The sequence below is a fragment of the Mustela lutreola genome, chromosome 14 (assembly GCF_030435805.1).
Source record: "Mustela lutreola isolate mMusLut2 chromosome 14, mMusLut2.pri, whole genome shotgun sequence".
Taxonomy (NCBI): domain Eukaryota; kingdom Metazoa; phylum Chordata; class Mammalia; order Carnivora; family Mustelidae; genus Mustela; species Mustela lutreola.
The window spans coordinates 73480380-73496623 of record NC_081303.1 but is presented as its reverse complement, the minus strand read 5'-3'; the positions used below and the strand labels follow the sequence as shown (position 1 = coordinate 73496623).

The window sequence follows — 16244 nt, the reverse complement described above, 5'->3', positions numbered from 1 at the left end:
CTCCTCCCTCGCGCTCACTCCGGGGCCCCGCCCCCGGCTGCTCCGCCCCGGCCGTGGCTCCACCCCTAGCACTCGCCCCGGGCTGTGACTCCGCCCCCGGCCGCGGCTCTGCTACGCCCCGGGCTCCCCCGCCCCGCCCCGCCTGTGGCCTCGCCCGGGCCGTGGCTCCGCGGCGCCTCCGCGCTCTCGCCCCGCCCCCGGGCCGTGGCCCCGCCCCCAGGCCCCCCGCCCCCGGCCGTGGCCCCGCCCCCGGCCGTGGCTCTGCGGCGCCCCTGGGTGGCCCCGCGCGCTCTGCGGTTGCTCCCGCCCGCCGGCCCGCCGCGCACGGTTGTCCTGGAGAGGGACGCGGAGGCGGCGCAGCCGCGGGCGGGGAGGGCGGTGGCCGCGGAGTAGAGACCCCCGGTTCGACCGTCCCCTGGGCCGGCCCCACCGAGTCCTGTCTGGCCTCCTCGCCCGCCGGGCTGTTCCAGAGTCGCCGCGGACCGCGCCGGCATGTCGGGGGAGGCGAGTGCGCCCGGGGTCTCCCCTCGGGCCCCGCGTCCCGGGACCCAGAAGTCGTCCGGTGCGGTGACCAAGAAGGGGGATCGCGCGACCAAGGAGAAGCCGGTCACTGTTCTGCAGCCGGTGGGCGAGGAGGAGCCCAAGAACCCTGGTAGGCGGGCGGCCGGGCTCCTCGCGCGCTCGGCTTTGCCAGGGCGGGTGGGCGCCGTCGTCGTGCCCGGCGCTCTGCACGGGTCGTGCGGGCCGACGCCCTGGTGCGCGCGCCAGCGGAGCCGGGGGACAGTCGTGGCGTCCCTGATGCTAAGCAGCTCTGTGCTCAGCAGGTGCACTACCCGCTCCGCGCACGTGCCGACGGCTACTGGCAGCGTGGCCTTGGGCTCTCTCCTTAGAAATCACAGCGCTTCCAGCCCTGCTCCTGGAACTCAGCTTGGCTGATGTTTGACTTGAACTCGATCCTAGAAAACCCACACTGTGGTTTGGGACTGGCAAATGCGATAAGATGTGCCAAGATGCACGAGCGAAGAGGGCCCAGGGAGGGACAAGTGGTCCCGGGGCAGGGGGTGGAAGTAGGGCAGGGCAGCCCGGGAACCCACCAGGAGGGCACTTGGAGTTTTGTTCACTCACTCATTCAACAATCACTTTTTGGGTAGGGAGAGAACAATACACACATAGTCCATTTACATTTTCTGGGGAAAAAAAAAAACCACAGGCAGCGTACAAGTAAGCATATGCTTCTGTCCCTTGGAACCCCAACCCAAACCGATGATATATGAAGGGGAATTTATGGGAAGGATTTTTTTTTTTTTTTTTTTTTTAAAGTAAGCTCCACACTCATGACCCTGAGATCAAGAGACATGCCCTGTCAGCTGAGCCAGCCAGGAGCCCCTCTTGGAAGGCCTCTGGCTTCAGATCCAACTGCTTTGAAAGGGGACAGGGGCTTGCTGTCCCTGGGCTCATGGGAAACCAACACAGGAAGAGGCTGTGATCGTCCAGGGGCCAGTCCCCCCACACCACTCTGTATGGACAATGGCACGGAGGGGGAGTATGAGGCAGGGAGGCGGAGGGAGAGAGGTTTCGGTAGTCCGGCTGGGGCACAGTGGTAGCTGGACTAGAGCAGTGAGGGAGAACAGGTTAGGCTTCCTGGTAATGAGTTCGTAGTCTTGGCTGCGGTGGGAAGAAGAGGACTCCGAGGTGCCAGTAGGTGGGCTGGAGGGCCACTCACTCAGCCAGGAAAGCCTGGAGGGGGGGCATGTGAGAGAAGACCTCGGTGGGGCTGTCAGCTGGACACGTCTGGAGCACTCAAGAGAGCGCAGGGCTGGAGGTGTGACTTTGGGAGCTGCTGAGGTCCCCTGGGCAGGAGGGAAGAACAGAGCACTCGGGATCCAGCCCAGAGCTGTTAGGGGAGTGCAGCTGGCAGGGAAGCCTGACTGGCCCAGCCAATGGCGGGGAGAGAATGCAGGTGACTACTGCCCAGGGATGCTGGACAGGAACACATGGCGGTCAGAGGGTCCCATGTGCTGCGTGGGGCGGAAGCAGGGCTCTGGGCTGGCGCCTCAGCTAGAGTGATGGCAGCGGTAGGAAGAGTTAGAGGAGACGCCATCTGCTGGCTTCTGCTTCTCCAAGGGCAAAGGTGAGGTCTGTAGTGAGAGGAAGGTGGGAGTGTGCGAGAGAGGGAGCAAGAGCAAGGCCCTGTCGGAGCGGCACTGTCCCCCAGGGAACCGCGGGCTCCAGGCAGACACAGAGCATCTCTGAGTCCTGCCAAGTTCGGCACACGTGCTGCCGAAGCGAGCACTGTCCCGCGATGTTCTGTCAGGCAGCGGGCTCCTAGGGCAGCGGCGGCGGCTCTCAGGGCGCTGTCCTGGGACCAGTAGCTTTGGCACCAGCTGCGAAGTTGTTAGAAATGCACTTTCCGGGACTCCCCTGGCCCAGCGGAGTTAAGGCCGGCCGGTGGGGCGAGGGCGGGGCAGGAAACTATTTTGATGGGTTCTCCAGGTGCTGCTCGAGTTGGAGAAGGTCTGCCCTAGAGAAAGGTGGTGTGGGTGAAGCAGGAAGGGTTGAGGGGCTCCCCCAGCAGGGGAACAGCTCCCGCAGGCAGGTGGTGCGGGGAGGACTGCTGTGCGAGGGGGTTACTCCGGGACCCTGAGCCTCCTCTCAGTGGCCCTGCCCAGGGAGCTCCTGGGGTGTCTTGTGTGTCCTGCTCTCCCCATGGCTGGGCGCGGGAGGAACGTGCCTCCTTTGCCACAAGAACCCTCTACCCTCTCTTGTCCCCATGAACGCGGAGCCCCTGTGCTCCCAAACCATCTCCTGCCTGCGGGCAGGTTTCCTGCTGTTAGCAGTCCCTGTCCCCGGGCTCGGCCTGCAACCCCCGCCCCCCGCGGCCAGGTGGGAGCGATGGTTCGCGGGGGGCTCCAGGCTGCCGGGCCCTTGGGAGAGCAGGCTGGCGCCGGGCCAACCCTTCTGCCTCCCCGTTCTCCCAAGTGCCAGGGACACCCCTTCCCGGCTCCGGGAATCACTTCTTCCTTGGATGCCCATGGGGAGGCAGGAAAGAGCAGGGGCCTCTGGGGACTGCCTCCCGTCCGCACCGCCCTCCGGAGGGGATATGCAGGGCACCTGTCCGCGCTGATGGAGCTCTGGAGTGAACCGACGTTCCCGGCGCATCTAGAAGAGTGCGGGCGGGTGTAGCGCTCTGAACGCCTCTGCGGGACAAACGCACGCCGGAGGCTCTGCGGGCGCTCGGCGGCGGGCCGGGGCGGGCGGGCTGGGGCTGCAGAGGGGCTCCTGGGCTCCTGCCTTTGCTCGCAGCGGGCTTGGGCTTCTTTCCCCGCGTGGCCCTGGGCCGTCCCAGGGAACGGAGGAGGAGGCTGTGCGGGCGACCCCGTGGGAGATGGAGGACCCCCGGCGGGCGGGCCGCGGAGGGGAAGCGGCCTTGACCCGCGGCTGGCTGGAGGTGCCGCACGGAGGCTGGGTGCCCCGGGATGTGTGTGGCCCGCGCCCTTCTGGCCCCTTCTCCGGCGTCTGGATTCCGCGCTGTTTGCGCTGCGGGTTTCTACAACGCATCTTACGTTTAGAAAATGGTTGTGAAGACGTTCTCCTGAGGAGGGGCCCCAGCTGCTCCGCGCTCCCCGACCCCCTCCTCCCCCACCCCCGGCGGGCGAGCCTGGGGACGCGGGGCGGCGCGGTCCGGGCGGGCCGGGGACCCCCAGGGCGCCCGCTGCTCTCTGCTGCCCCCCGGTGGCGACCCCGGGCCACAGCCGCCGTCCCCCGCCGCCCCGCAGAGGAGTACCAGTGCACCGGGGTCCTCGAGACGGATTTCGCTGAGCTCTGCACGCGCTCGGGCTACACCGACTTCCCCAAAGTTGTCCCCCGGCCTCGCCCGCACCCGGCCTTCGTCCCCTCGGCCTCGATGTCGGAAAAGCCCGCCTTAGGTGAGTGCCCGGGGAGCCCCGGGGGTGTCTGCCGGGGTCGCCCGGTGCAAGCCAGCCTCGCACCGCCGGGCGGGCCGAATGGCGGGGGCGCAGGGCAGTGAGTGCGGCCGTGCGGGGAGGGTCCGACGCGGCGGGGGTGCAGGTGGGTGAGTCTCCGGGCTTCCTTCCCCAAGCCCGGCCCACGCCGCTTGCGGGCCCGAGACGCTGCGCCCCAGGCCGGAGCCACCCCCACTTGAGCGGTACGTCCGTGCGCTCTACGGACCGCCGCTCCGCTTCCTCGCTCCTCACCCGGGCCCCTCGCACCCCGCCTTGCAGACGATCAGCGCCTGTCGGGGTCTTGCAGCCTCAACAGTCTGGAGAGCAAGTACGTGTTCTTCCGGCCCACGGTGCAGGTGGAGCTGGAGCCCGAGGACAAGTCGGTGAAGGAGGTCTTCATCCGCGGTGAGCCCCGCCCTGCCCCCCCCGCCCCCCGCCGCGGGCCCGGCCCCCCCCCGCCCCCCGCCGCGGGCCCGGCCCCCCCCCGCCCCCCGCCGCGGGCCCGGCCCCCCCCCCGCCCCCCGCCGCGGGCCCGGCCCCCGGCTGAGGCGCCTCCCCCTCCTCCGCCCGCAGGCTGGAAGGTCGAGGAGCGGATCTTGGGAATCTTCTCGAAATGCCTGCCTCCGCTCAGCCAGCTGCAGGCCATCAAGTGAGGGGACGCGGGGCTGCGGAGAGCAGGAGGCCAGGGTGCGGCCGCTGCCTCCGCGGCTTGGGAGAGCGAACCCCCGGGGCTGTGGGGGGAGGGGCACAAGGGAGGGCGCGGCCGGAGGGGCCTGGGGAGGCGGAAGCGAGGCTCCAGCTGGGTTTCTGTATCCCCGAGTCCAGCCTGTGGAAGGTGGGGCTGACCGATAAGACCCTGACGGCCTTCATCGCTCTCCTGCCTCTGTGCGCACCCACGCTCAGGTCTGAGAGGAGAGGGGGTGGGCGGGCCCCGGCCGGGTGGGCAGTTTGGGGAGGAGAGCGGCATCCCTGCCCAGGGCTGTGTTGATTTCTGAAGGTCCAGTCGGACCAGAAGAAGCGGGTCCCCTTTCTGCCGCACCAGGGCCTGGAGAGACTGGCCTCTGGGCTCCGTCCCTCCTCGCCCCCGCCCCCCCCCCCGGTCCACTCTCTTCCTGGAGCTTTTCCCTCCTGCCTGGGGCCTGGGGCCCACCACCGGAGTGGGGGCAGGTAAGGCGCAGTCCCCCTATTGCACGGGTGCAGAACGGGGAGACAGGAAGTCTGCCTGGAGGAGGCGGTGCTGAGCAAAGCTGTGAAGAGGAAGAGGAGCGAGTGTGAGGTGTAAGGCGGTGTAGTTCCAGGTGCCCTTGGCAAAGCTGGTTTGGGCGCCCCTTCCCGAGGCTCCCCCAGCAGGCTGGACTTACCCTGCTTCGCGGAACAAACCCCGGGGCCTCACGCTGGCTCGCCCGCCTCGCCCACCGCCACCGCCCCCCGCCCCGCCCCTACTCTTCCCTCCGTGGGGAAGGGCGTGTCTGCAGGGCAGGGATGGCGTCCTCTGCAGCTGGAGGTCCTCAACATTGCATAGAGAACACCATGGAACATCACTTGTGTCCATGTGGCAATTAGAAACAAATTAGCCAGTAGAAACAAAATGGTAGCGTCCGTTGGAAGATACAAAAATAAGATGAACATAATCAAATCACTTAAAATGACTGTAATCAGGCTTAGGTGAAAGATGAGCCGGCCCCAAAGGCTGAAAGTGATACTAAATTGTGGGAGAATTTATTTTATTTTATTTTATTTATTTGACAGACAGAGATCAGAAGCAGGCAGAGAGGCAGGCAGAGAGAGAGAGGAGGAAGCAGGCTCCCCGCTGAGCAGAGAGCCCCATGCGGGGCTCGATTCCAGGACCCTGAGATCATGACCTGAGCTGAAGGCAGAGGCTTTAACCCAGTGAACCACCCAGGCGCCCCCTGGGAGAATATTTTTAAGTAGAGAAATTTCGTGCCATTAGTTCAGCTTTTGTTGTGACTTGGGAAAGGTCCTCCGTCCCCCTCCCATCCCTGGGCACTGTGGGAAGGGGCACTGCTAGTGGTGGTCCGGTCTGGTCTGTTCCCTATTCCTGACTCACAAATCTCTCCGTGGGGGGTGGGGCGGGTAGGCGGGTGGGGGTGGCTGGAGCTGTCACTGGAGCGTGGGCTGGAGCTGCTGTCCCCTGGCTTCCCACTGGAAGCACGAGGCCTCCCTGCAGGGACAGCCCCGCGTTTTCCACGGAGCCCCTAACGTGGAGGCCACAGTCTTTTTGGAACTTGAACTTAGAAGTGACATCTCACCACTTTTGTCATATCCCATTTGGTCAGAAGTGAGTCATCAGGTCCAGCCACCCTCTGGTGGGGCACACGTGGTGGTCACAGGAATCCTCCCAGAGGCCGAGTCACCACGGGCCACTATCGCTGGGGAGTGACACTCCCCCCCCCCCCCGCGCGGCCACACTTCTGTCCCGTATAATTTTCTCTGTTGGAAGGCCATCCAGCTGTTTCCCAGCTGCGTCCCGGAGACCCACACCTCCTCTCTAACCCACCTCTCCCTCCCTGGCCCCAGGGGCGCCTCCTGGTTCTCAGACCTTCCCTGTCCTCAGGAAGGTGTCTCTGGAGGGTAACCCGCTGCCCGAGCAGTCTTATCACAAGCTCATGGCACTGGACAGCACGTGAGACTTTTTTCTCGCCCCCATCTCTGGGCCGGTTCCCCAGGCCAGGTAATCCTAGTGTCCCCTTCCCTGCCCTCCCCCACCTGCCTACGGATCCACAATTCCTGCCCCTTCACCCTCAGAGGTCAGATCCCCCAGAGAGGCGAGCCCCGACCCCATGTTCCTAGCGAATCCCCCTCCCCACCCCGCGGGCAGCATCTCCCACTTGTCCCTGCGGAACAACGACATTGACGACCACGGGGCTCAGCTGCTGGGCCAGGCTCTGTCCACACTGCACAGCTGCAACCGCTCCCTGGTCTCACTCAACCTGGGCTTCAACCACATCGGGGATGCAGGCGCTGGCTACATCGCCGATGTGCGTGTATGGCGGGACCTGGGAGCTGGGATCCGGGGACCAAGAGTGGGGCAGAGGCAGTGGTTCACACGTGCTCCTCCCCACCCCCGCCCCAGGGCCTCAGGTTGAATCGCGCCCTGCTCTGGCTGTCCCTGGCGCACAACCGTATCCAGGACCAGGGCGCCCTGAAGCTGGCCGAGGTGGGTGCGGTGGGGGGGGGGGTTTGCGGAGGAATGGGGGGGGTTGTCCCTGGGCTGGTGGCTGGCGTCTGAGTGGCCGCTTGCCTCAGGTCCTGCGCCCCTTTGAGCTGACACACACGGAGGTGGTGGAGCGCCGCCGCCTTCTGCTGGAAAAGGGGTCTCAGGAGCGCTCGCGATCGGTGAGCCCTGCGGCCCCCTGGCCCATCCTAAGCCGGCCTCTCCCGGGCCTGGCCCGTGGTCGCCCCTTGGCGCAGGCCAGGTGGGTGTCTGCGCTCTGTCTCCTACCAAGCTGCGGCCAGCGGCGTGTGGGCCAAGGGGATGGCTCCGGTCCCAGCCCCGGAGCGCGAGCTGTTTGCCCACCGGTGGGACGGCTGCTCCCTGGGCCGCGGAGAGGACTGACGCGGAGGAGGGGCAGTGGGAGTGTCCGGGTTTCCCTCCCAGCCAGCGAGTCTGGGCCCCCAGCCCAGCGTCCGCAGCAGCAATGTCCGCGTTTAGGCCCGGAGATGGGGTGGGGTGCTGTGGGTCCCGCTGCCAGCCCGGCATGGGGGGCCCCTCACCCCGCCCTGAGGAGGGGGTGCCGCTCATCCGTTCCCTTCTGTGAGCACAGCCTTCCTCCTCCCGACACGGGGACTCCAAAGGCGAGAAGAACCCCTTCACGGGGGTCAGCAATGTTGCCCTGTCGGAGAAGCCAGACAAGACGCCCGCCACGAAGACCCTGAAAGGCCTGGGGAAGAAAAAGGATAAGTCAGGGGTGGGTGTGCGGCGAGCCACGCCTTGGAGGAAGGCGCCCCGCAGCGCAGGCGGTCGCAGGGCGGAGGGCCTGGGGACAACCCCGGCAAGCCCGGCTTTCAGCTCTCTCCTTGCGCTGCACAGGACGGGGCAAAGAGAGAGGAGAAGCCGGGGTCAGGGCAGTCACCCACACAGGGGACCCTGAAGAAAGAAGACGCCAAGACCTCCAAGGGGAGTAAGTGGGGCTGCCCTGGGGCGCGGCTCCTAGCGGGGGGCGGGGCGCGGGGTCTGGTCCTCTGGGGCGCGCGGTCTCTGGGCCGGTTTCCCCCATTCTGCCCCCAACACTGCGCACCCCATGTCCCCTGCCTGGACCCCCGTCGCACTGGCCTGAGGAAAGGGACCCGCCCACCGGGTTCTCTTCCCCGTGCACCCCGTCCCAAGGTTTGAGGCGCGAACATCCTGGTCCAGCCCGTGCCCTCTGGGGCCCCCGGGCAGTATGGCACCATCTAGGCGGTGCATTCTGGCCTCTCTCCCCACTCCAGAGGTCACCATCCCGGAGCAGAAACCCAACAAGGGGAAGGGGCCCAAGATAGGAAACAAAGAGAAGCGCAGCTTCCTGCTGGAGTCCGAGGTAGGCTGCGGGGCGGGGGGCGGGGTGAGCGCTGGCGGCGGGGTGGGCGCAGGAAGTCGGGGGCATGTGGGGTGAGCTCAGGGAGCCCGGCGGGCCCCAGGGGCTGGGCGTGGGGTGGGGGGAACCGGGTGGGTGCGGGGAGGCAGGGAGGAGGGTGGGCGGGGGGGGGGGAGGGGGGAGGGTGGGCCGGGGGGGGAGCATGGTGGGCAGCAGGGACCTCCCTCAGGTGCATGTGGCCAGCCCCTCCTGGAGGGTCTCTCCGGCTTCCACTCATGTCCTACGGTCCTCGCGTGACCCCCGTCCCGGCCAGGCTGGCTGGGGGGCGGGTAGGAGGAGCTCAGGGCTCGCCTTTCCCTGTTCTGTCAACTCTCCCGGGGCCCTGGCGCGGCCAGCCGGTCCCGGCTCTCGTCGGCTGGGCTCCCTCTCCCCGGTCCTCCGCGCCCGATTCGCAGCCCCCCAGGAAGGCAGGGCGTCTTACGTCCCCCTGCGCACCCCCCCCCCGCCCCCGTGCAGGGCTCCTGCTCCTGGGGACGGGTCTGACACCTCACTCTGGAGCCTTCCCGACTGCTGCCCCCGCCCTCAGCTGCCCCAGGGTCTGTGTCCTCCCCTTCTGTCTCCCACACAGGCAGGGAAGGGCCTCTCTTGGGAGTCTTGTCTGCCATCAAGACAGGATCCTACCAGAGAGGAAGGTCAGGCGGAGAGGGGCTGGGGCTGCATTAAATTTTTTAAAAAATTAATTTCCATGCCCAACGTCGGGCTTGGACATCAGAAGCGGCGGCTCAGCTCCTGCGCTGGAGCCAGCCAGACCCCGCCCCGCCCCCCAACCTTGTCCCGCCCATCCTGACCCGCCGGCCGCTGCCCACCGCTCTGTGGGCGCCCCCTCTCTCCCAGGCGCGGCCCTCCTCGCTGCCGCGGGTGCCCAGGGAAACCCCGGTGCCACACGACGCTTTGGCTCTTGCTCTGGCCACTTCCTCTGCCTGGATGGCCTTTGTCCTCCACCTCCTCAGCTGTGGCCCTGGGGACCTGCCCCAGGCGCTGCTCTGGGCTGGGGGCCTCCTCTGGGCCCCACAGATTCTGGTGTGTGTTTGTGTGTGTGTGTGTCCGCCCTGGCTCCCGGCTCACGTTCCAGGGTTCCTTCTGGGGGTGCAGGCTTATCTCTGTACCCCCAGCACGGAGGACAGAGAGCGCGGGTCAGCTGCAGGGGTCCTCCTGCTTCAGCAGCTGGTCTCCGAGCCTTCAGAAGTGGTTAACCCTCTCCTGGAGCCCGTGGAGCACCGAGAGGGGAAAGTGTTCATGCCTGGGAACAAGGTCCTTCTGCACCTCAACCTCACCCGTGCGTGAGCGCCCCTGCTGTCCTCCCCCTGCGGCCACCTGGGCCCCATGCAGCAGGTGGGGGGGGCAGCCCTGACTCGGTGGAGCAGAGCCACCCCACACAGGGCTCGGGGGGAGAGCGGGACAGGCCCTGCTTCTGGCAGTTGGTGTCGGGGGAGAGACGGGGGTCGGGGGTCAAGGCAGGAAGGCCAGAGGGGCGTCAGAGGGTGAGGGGCAGGGGCGGGGGGCCACCTGGGTCTCTCCCCCCACCAGGAAACCGCATCACCGAGGTGGGGCTGGAGGGCTTCTTGGCCACCGTGCAGCACCAGGCCCAGTTCTCCAAGTCCAAGAGCGCGGCCAAGGGCCCCGTGGGGCTGCTGTGCCTGTCCCTGGCGGTGAGTGCCCCGTTCCTGCCCACCCCCTGCCCTGACCTGGGAAACCCAGAGAAGTGACATTATCCCCTTGTCACCTTCCTTTCCCTCCCTCAGAAAAATTACTTCTCCCCGCAATGTCCCACGTACACCATGATCCAGGAGCTGATGCTGCCCAGGGACCCCATCAGCAAGGCCAAGCCCAGAGAGGAGGAGCCCGCGGCGGCCTCCACCTAGCCCCTCCCCCATCTCCCTCTGACACCCGGGGCTGCCCAGTGCTGGTGGCCTGGCTTCCCTGGCGGAGCTCTCCAGTCATTAAACAAACTGTGATTGCTGTGCTTTCCCCCTGCTGTAGTCTGAAGACTTTGTTCCAGAACTACACGGAAGGTTTGGACTCGGCGTCTGTTCCTGTCACGTGGCCTGAAATGGCCGAAGGGCTTTGCAGCTCTCCTGGGATGAGATCGGGCCCTTAGGCTCGGGCGGCCAGGGCCACCACATTCCTGCCTCCTCGGGCCTGCATCTTGCTCTTTGCCTGTGTTCCCTGGAGGACACGGGACACACCAGGACCCGCATTCAGCCTCTGGTCTCAGAGGACGCGGTGGGGTGACCTTGGACAGGCCCGGTGAAGGGGCTCGGGGAGGGCTCGGGCTCCACCACTGCAGGCCCCTCCTCTTCTGCGTTTCCCTGTCGGCTCAGGCGCCCGGTCACTTCGGAGATAGGGACTCGGCTAGGGACCTGGAGAATTGGAAGGCTACTCCGGAGAGGGTGTTAAGTCTCTGGGCATCGACGTGGCAAAGGCCAAGCACCTCGAAGCCCACAAAGCCCAGTGCATTTGCCCGCAGGTGATGGCAGCCCGAAGCCAGGGACGCCCCAACGGGCGGGCCAGAGGAGCGAGGCGGCAGATGGAACCTGGCCTTCCCCTCAGCCCACAGAGACGCGCTCTCCCTGCCCCCACTCCTGCTCTGCGAGGCTTGGTGAGGCTCTGCAGCTCTGGGTACCTGGCCGCTGAGCTCCAGCTTGAGGGTCCCCCTCCCCTTCCCGAGCACACAGCAGGGCTCCTTGGGGGGAGTGCCAGATGTCCCCCTGGATCCCAAGCCCGTGGGGTCGGCAGGTGGCACGTGCTAGGTTTGGGAGGGAGCACGAGGCAGAGCTGGAAGGGAATCTGGCCCTCGGGTGGTCAGTGAAGGCAGAAGGGCTGGAGGTCTGGGGAAAACGTGGCTTCTGGGTCCCGTCAGAGTGCTGGGACAAAGCAGAGGCGGAGGCCAGCGAGGACTGGCCAGGCCTCGGACACTGCCTCCCCCGGCCCCCATTTTGCCTTAAGGGGGCTCGTGGAGGGGTCTCCCGACTGCACCCATTGCCTGTGTGTGTTTCGACGGTGTGGGCTCTGTCTCTCCCCGTTTCGGCCGAGGGGCCGTGGAACGTGGTCGGCCCGATGGTGGCTCAGTGAGTGCATGTCGGAAGCTCTGGGCCTGGTGTCTCCAGCCATGCTGGGGCCTGGGGCCTTGAAGCCGGGCGTGGGGGCTGCCTCCTGTGTCTTCCCCCCAATCCTAAGAACCACAGAATCTTTTATCCAAGCAGTTCCAGAAATCACACACATACCACCGCGATTGAAGAATATTTAACTTTTCTTAAAAAAAAAAAACAAAAAAAAACTTAACCATGAGAGAAAGAAAATAAAAGAGTATACATTATTTTAACAGGAAAACAGTCATTTCCATCTCTATATTTTATATATTATATATATATATTTATATATATACGTATATATACACCTAGCACAGTGTGTATATCCTACCAGGCCGTGAGGAGGGGCCGGCACGGGGACAGGGGCCGAAGCCGCCATGGCCCCGGGGATGGGCCCAGGTTAATGTGGGGACTCCAGCATTCGAACCCCCTGCCCCACCTCCTGGGTCCGGTTTTCGGGGCCGCACCTGATACACTGGTTTCCCCTAGGGAGAGCGTGGCCAACGGTGGCCAACGGTGGGGTCAGGAACTCCCCCGAAGAGGACTGTCCTGGGAGGGGAGAGAGGCTCTCGGCTCAGGCCACAGGGACTGGGCTCTCAAGCCAGGTGGGCTGGGCCGCCTTCCTGCCCACGGGGGGACCTGGTGCTCGGATCTGGCTCCCCCTTCACGCCCTGACCCCAGAGCAGGCCTGTTAGCTAGGAGATGCAAGCTGTGCCCTCTGGGCCTGCCTCCGGGCCCCCAAAACACAAACAAAATGGGTCAAAGTTATTTACAGAGCGAGATGCACATACAGTACGTACATATTTATAGGAAACCAAAGTGACAACAACAAGGGAGAGGCGGAGGGAGCCCGCCTCAGCCCTGGGGCCCTGCGGGGAGAGGGAGGGAGGGAGAAAGTGCATTCACACAGAGACCCCTCCTTTCACCTCTGTGTCTGGGGGGCCTTTCAGATGCACTCAGCATTCTCAGGAGAGGCCTTTGGAGAAGCTGGAGGGCAGGGGAGATGCTCAAACTGGACCTGGACCTGAGCAGACCAAGCGACATGCGGGACGCCCTTGGGGTCTCGGCTGGACCCATCTTCCACGGGCCCACAAGGAGGTCCTGGCTCCCACTGCCCTGTGCCCCTTTCGGGCCATCCCCCAGAGGAGTGGGGACAGCTACAGTCCTGGGGACGAGGCTGTGAGTGCTGTACCGTCTTCCAGGGGCGTGTCGGAGCCTGTGGAGGAGGTGGGGAGGACAGCTGAGGAGCTGGCCTGGTCGTGTGGGGACAACCCCCGCCCACCCCAGTGCGTCCCTCTGGAACTGCGGCCTGGAGAGGGCTGTCTGCAGCGCCGCACTCCTGTCCACCCTGAGCCCGTGGGCAGCTGTGTCCTGGCCCGCCCTGTAAGAGCAGGTTTCGGGAGGGAGACCTGCTCCCTGGTGCCTTCTCTCTCTAATCCAAAGAGGGTTTCCAGTTTTTAGGCGAGCTCCTGTGGGGGTTCCCTGCAGATCCCTTTCTGAAGCTGAGGGGATGAATTCACTGACTCAGGGAGGAGGAGGACCCTGTCCAGCCCCCACAGAGGACACTGCCTCGCTCACCATCCTCCGAGCACGGCCCTGGCTGGTGGCTGTCCCTGGAGTCGGAGGCCAGGGTTTCCCTGGCTGGAGGTGACAGGGAGCTGTCTGTCCATCCGGCCGCCTCCGTGTGGAAACTGCCCACGGGCGTGGTGCCGCCGGACTCTCCCGCGAGGGACCTGAGCAGCTCTCGGTGGGCCAGCTCCACGTCCTGGAAGGGTAGCAGGGGGCGTCGGACCTTGGTCCTGGGAGGCAGGGCCCTGGGGAAGGGGCCCGGCTGCCGCTCCCCCACCATGCCCCCGGGTGGCTCTGTGCTCCTGGGCAGCTGTGGGGAGGACCCAGGCCAGAGGACACCCCTCCCTCAAGGCGATGGGTCTTGGGACAGGGACTGAGCACCCTGCCACGCCCCCTGCCACGCTGGGCCCACCTTGAGCCTGTTGAGCTTGACGGTGAGCTGCTCGATGGTGTGGAAGATGCTGCCCACGTCCCTGAGGGCCAGGCTGGGTGCAGAGTGGCTAGGGCGCCGGCGACCTCCCCTGCTTCCCCAAGGCTGCCAGGCAGGGAGGCTGTCGGGCTGCGAGGGCTCGGTGCTGGAGTCCGGGGGTCCCGCCGGCATGCTGACATAGAAGCAGTTCCCTGTCCCCGTGGCGAGAGGAGGAGGTGAGGGGGATACGGAGGAGGTGGGAGCCACCTCCTGTGCCCCAGGGCACCCCGCACCGACCCAGGGCCGGGGATGGCGCCCTGTGACCCAGCTCAGCGCACGCTGGCCTCACAGTGCCCGCCCATCACCCCCCAAAGGCCTTCCTCCTCCAGAAAGCCCTCCCGATGGCCCCTGCGGAGGAAGGATGCTCATGGCGGCCGCTGGGGAATCGGGAGTGACCCCCGTCCTTGGAGGGTGGGAGAGGGGGGCACTGGTCGGGGACAGGAGCGCAGGAGGCTCCTTCATGCCTGCCCCATCGCAAGCTCTGCCGATGAACGTCCACGCAGCCCCCGCCCCCACCACCCTCTTCCGCGGGATCCCGCAGACCCCTTGGCCCACACGGGGCTGAGGAGAGGAGAAGGGGAGACACCAAAGACTCGGGGCTCCCGGCCCTCTAGGCCTCCCCACCATTCCGACTCCGCTCCAAGCGGTCTCCAGACTAGGGCCTGGGCTCTCCCCTGTCCCTGGGTGCTACTCCTCCCCCGTAGACGCTCTCAGGGAACACCCTGTGAATGCAGGCAGGGGTCAACCCTCAAAGCCTGGCTCTGCCCACACTCTGATCCTGGTCTGGCTCTGGGTCCAAGGGGAAGTGCGTTACCCGCAGCCTCTGCTCCGCCTTCCACGTCGGGTGGCTCAGGCCCTGACCGGCCGCTCTCGGGGAGCCTGGCCTTGCTGCCCGCCACCTCCGCTGCATCTGTGCCGCCACCAGCTGCCACCACCACCAGGGAGAGCAGAGACCAGGAGAGCGGGAGGGGGGAGGAAGAGCAGGAGAGGGAGAGCAGGGGAGGGGAGAGGGGAGCAGAAAAGTGAGGGAAGGCAGCAGAGGAGCAAGAGAGGGACAATGAAGTGAACACGGGTCACGCGTGCAAGCGCCCAGAGGGCTGCAGAGCAGCCGTCCACCAGCTCACCGAAGGGCAGAGAAGGAAAGTCAGTTCCCAGAAACCGGGGTGGGGGGCCCTGGGCAGACAGGGCCAGAAATGCAGCGGAGGCCGGACCCCTCCCTGGCCGCCGCCCCCAGTACTTCTTGCGGCTTCGCTCCATGGGCTCCTCCCCGCTCCCACAGCCGCGGGGACCTCTCCTCCCTCTGGCTCCCTGCCCTGCCCAGAGCCCACCCGAGCCCCCACCCCAGCGGCTCCGGCTCTTCCGGCTGCCCTCGCCCATGGCCTCCGTCCTCCACATCGGCTCGCCACGCATCCTCCCCTGCCGCGGGGCCCTCCGTGTGCCCCGAGCATCTGCCCAGTGTCTGCCCGGTGCCGGGGTGGGGTGGTGGGGGTGGTGGTGGTGGTGGTGCAGCGTCCCCAGGGGAGCCACAGGACTTCCTCAAACACCGAGCAGACGCTCTCCGGGACAGCTGGCTCCTGCAGCCGTCCTCAGGCTCAGTCATTTTGGGGGCTCGGCCTTGGTCTCGGGTCCCACAGACGTCAGGGGACAGGCTCTGAAACCCTCCGACCCCAAAGCTTCTGCGCAGCGGCAGCATCATCCCCGGGACCCCGCGCCGGCCTCCGCATGCTCAGCGCCACCTGCACTCGCCCTGACCCCGGCGAGCTGTGGGTCTGTCTCCACGGGGGGTGTCCCATCATTTTACCTTTTCTCACCACCTGGTAACGTCCTGTGGCCTCGGCGCTCGGAGCCTCCTCCTCGGGGTTCCTGTCCAGCTCGGGAGACTCCCAGATCCCGGAATTCCGGGCCCGCGGGGGCAGCTGCTCCAGGGAGCGGAGAGCCGCGTCCCCCTGCTCCGGCTCCTCCACCCCCAGGAGGCCGTGCCCTGGAGAGCCGGGGTCTGCGGGGTGACAGGTGCTGCTCCCGAGGGATGGTGTAGGGGTGAGGTCGTCCTCAGGCTCCCCGGCAGGCTGTGCCTCAGGGCGCTGACCCTGCAGCAGGCTCCCCAGGATGAGGTGTCGCAGGCTTTCCACTGGAGGAGAAAAAGGGAGGTGGTGTCCCCAGCACGGGGCGTGTCCTCTCCCCGACTTCCCACGGGCCGGAGCTGGCGTGGGGACACAGGGTCCCGACCGTCTGGGCCCCTTCTCTCCTCAAACACGCAGGGAGAGCCCTCGGGCCGGTGGAGGGACCAGGGGTTCACCAGGCACTCACCGTCTTCCAGGGCTGAGTCGGCCAGCCCTTCCGTGAACAGAGGGCCTGGGAGGGGCAGGAGGATGGGGTCTCTCATCCGGCCACCCCTGTGCTCTCCATCCGCAGACGTGGAGGGATGGGGCAGGGCACCCAGCTCCTCCTCCAGGCTGCCCTCCCGCTCGGAATCCTCCGGCAGGACCGGGTGCGTCCCCCTCGCCCTCTGCTGGGGCCCAGGGCCTGCTGCGGGGGGGAGGGTGGCGTGAGCCAGTGGGGG

At 66.4% G+C, this 16244-nt stretch overlaps 2 protein-coding genes and 1 long non-coding RNA gene across 10 annotated transcripts in view; 1 reads left to right on the top strand and 2 right to left on the bottom strand.

Moving 5' to 3' along the window:
• The first annotated feature begins 270 nt into the window (after nt 1-270).
• LRRC71 (leucine rich repeat containing 71) lies at nt 271-11887 on the top strand. 8 transcript variants are annotated; one of them, XM_059146761.1, is made up of 15 exons: nt 271-652; nt 3777-3926; nt 4242-4367; nt 4536-4611; nt 4788-4865; nt 6538-6606; nt 6802-6961; nt 7057-7140; nt 7230-7319; nt 7748-7891; nt 8014-8104; nt 8412-8500; nt 9719-9833; nt 10085-10206; nt 10538-11887. In XM_059146761.1, the coding sequence occupies exons 1-15, from the start codon at nt 493-495 to the stop codon at nt 10604-10606; spliced, it is 1623 nt and encodes a 540-aa protein (XP_059002744.1). In that variant the 5' UTR covers nt 271-492; the 3' UTR covers nt 10607-11887. The 8 variants fall into 8 exon arrangements, with proteins under 8 accessions (XP_059002744.1, XP_059002746.1, XP_059002749.1 ...); XM_059146760.1 differs by lacking the exon at nt 10538-11887 and adding an exon at nt 10300-10525 and having other exon boundaries at nt 277-652; nt 9722-9833; XM_059146759.1 differs by lacking the exon at nt 10538-11887 and adding an exon at nt 10300-10525 and having other exon boundaries at nt 277-652.
• LOC131815115 (uncharacterized) lies at nt 1126-4337 on the bottom strand. Its single transcript, XR_009347566.1, has 3 exons — nt 4215-4337; nt 3112-3547; nt 1126-2521 (listed from the first exon to the last, which is right to left on the bottom strand). It is a non-coding gene; the product is annotated as an uncharacterized LOC131815115 (long non-coding RNA).
• Nucleotides 11888-12434: 547 nt separating the features above from the next.
• Nucleotides 12435-16244, bottom strand: part of ARHGEF11 (Rho guanine nucleotide exchange factor 11) — a 74013-nt gene continuing 70203 nt past the window's right edge. Inside the window, exons 37-42 of the mRNA XM_059146768.1 lie at nt 15992-16210; nt 15486-15812; nt 14499-14588; nt 13628-13836; nt 13225-13411; nt 12435-12862 (exon numbers count right to left, since the gene is read on the bottom strand). Coding sequence (XP_059002751.1) covers nt 12804-12862; nt 13225-13411; nt 13628-13836; nt 14499-14588; nt 15486-15812; nt 15992-16210 — 1091 coding nt within the window. The 3' untranslated portion in view covers nt 12435-12803. The remainder of the gene's footprint in view (nt 12863-13224; nt 13412-13627; nt 13837-14498; nt 14589-15485; nt 15813-15991; nt 16211-16244) is intronic.

What these genes read in the sequence shown, in the direction of transcription:
- LRRC71 (XM_059146759.1), top strand. Translation starts at nt 493, where the DNA reads ATGTCGGGGGAGGCGAGTGCGCCCGGGGTCTCCCCTCGGGCCCCGCGT. An exon ending in GAAGGAGGTCTTCATCCGCG is followed by an intron (nt 4,368 to 4,535) that starts GTGAGCCCCGCC and finishes CTCCGCCCGCAG; the next exon opens with GCTGGAAGGTCGAGGAGCGG. An exon ending in AGAAAAAGGATAAGTCAGGG is followed by an intron (nt 7,892 to 8,013) that starts GTGGGTGTGCGG and finishes TGCGCTGCACAG; the next exon opens with GACGGGGCAAAGAGAGAGGA.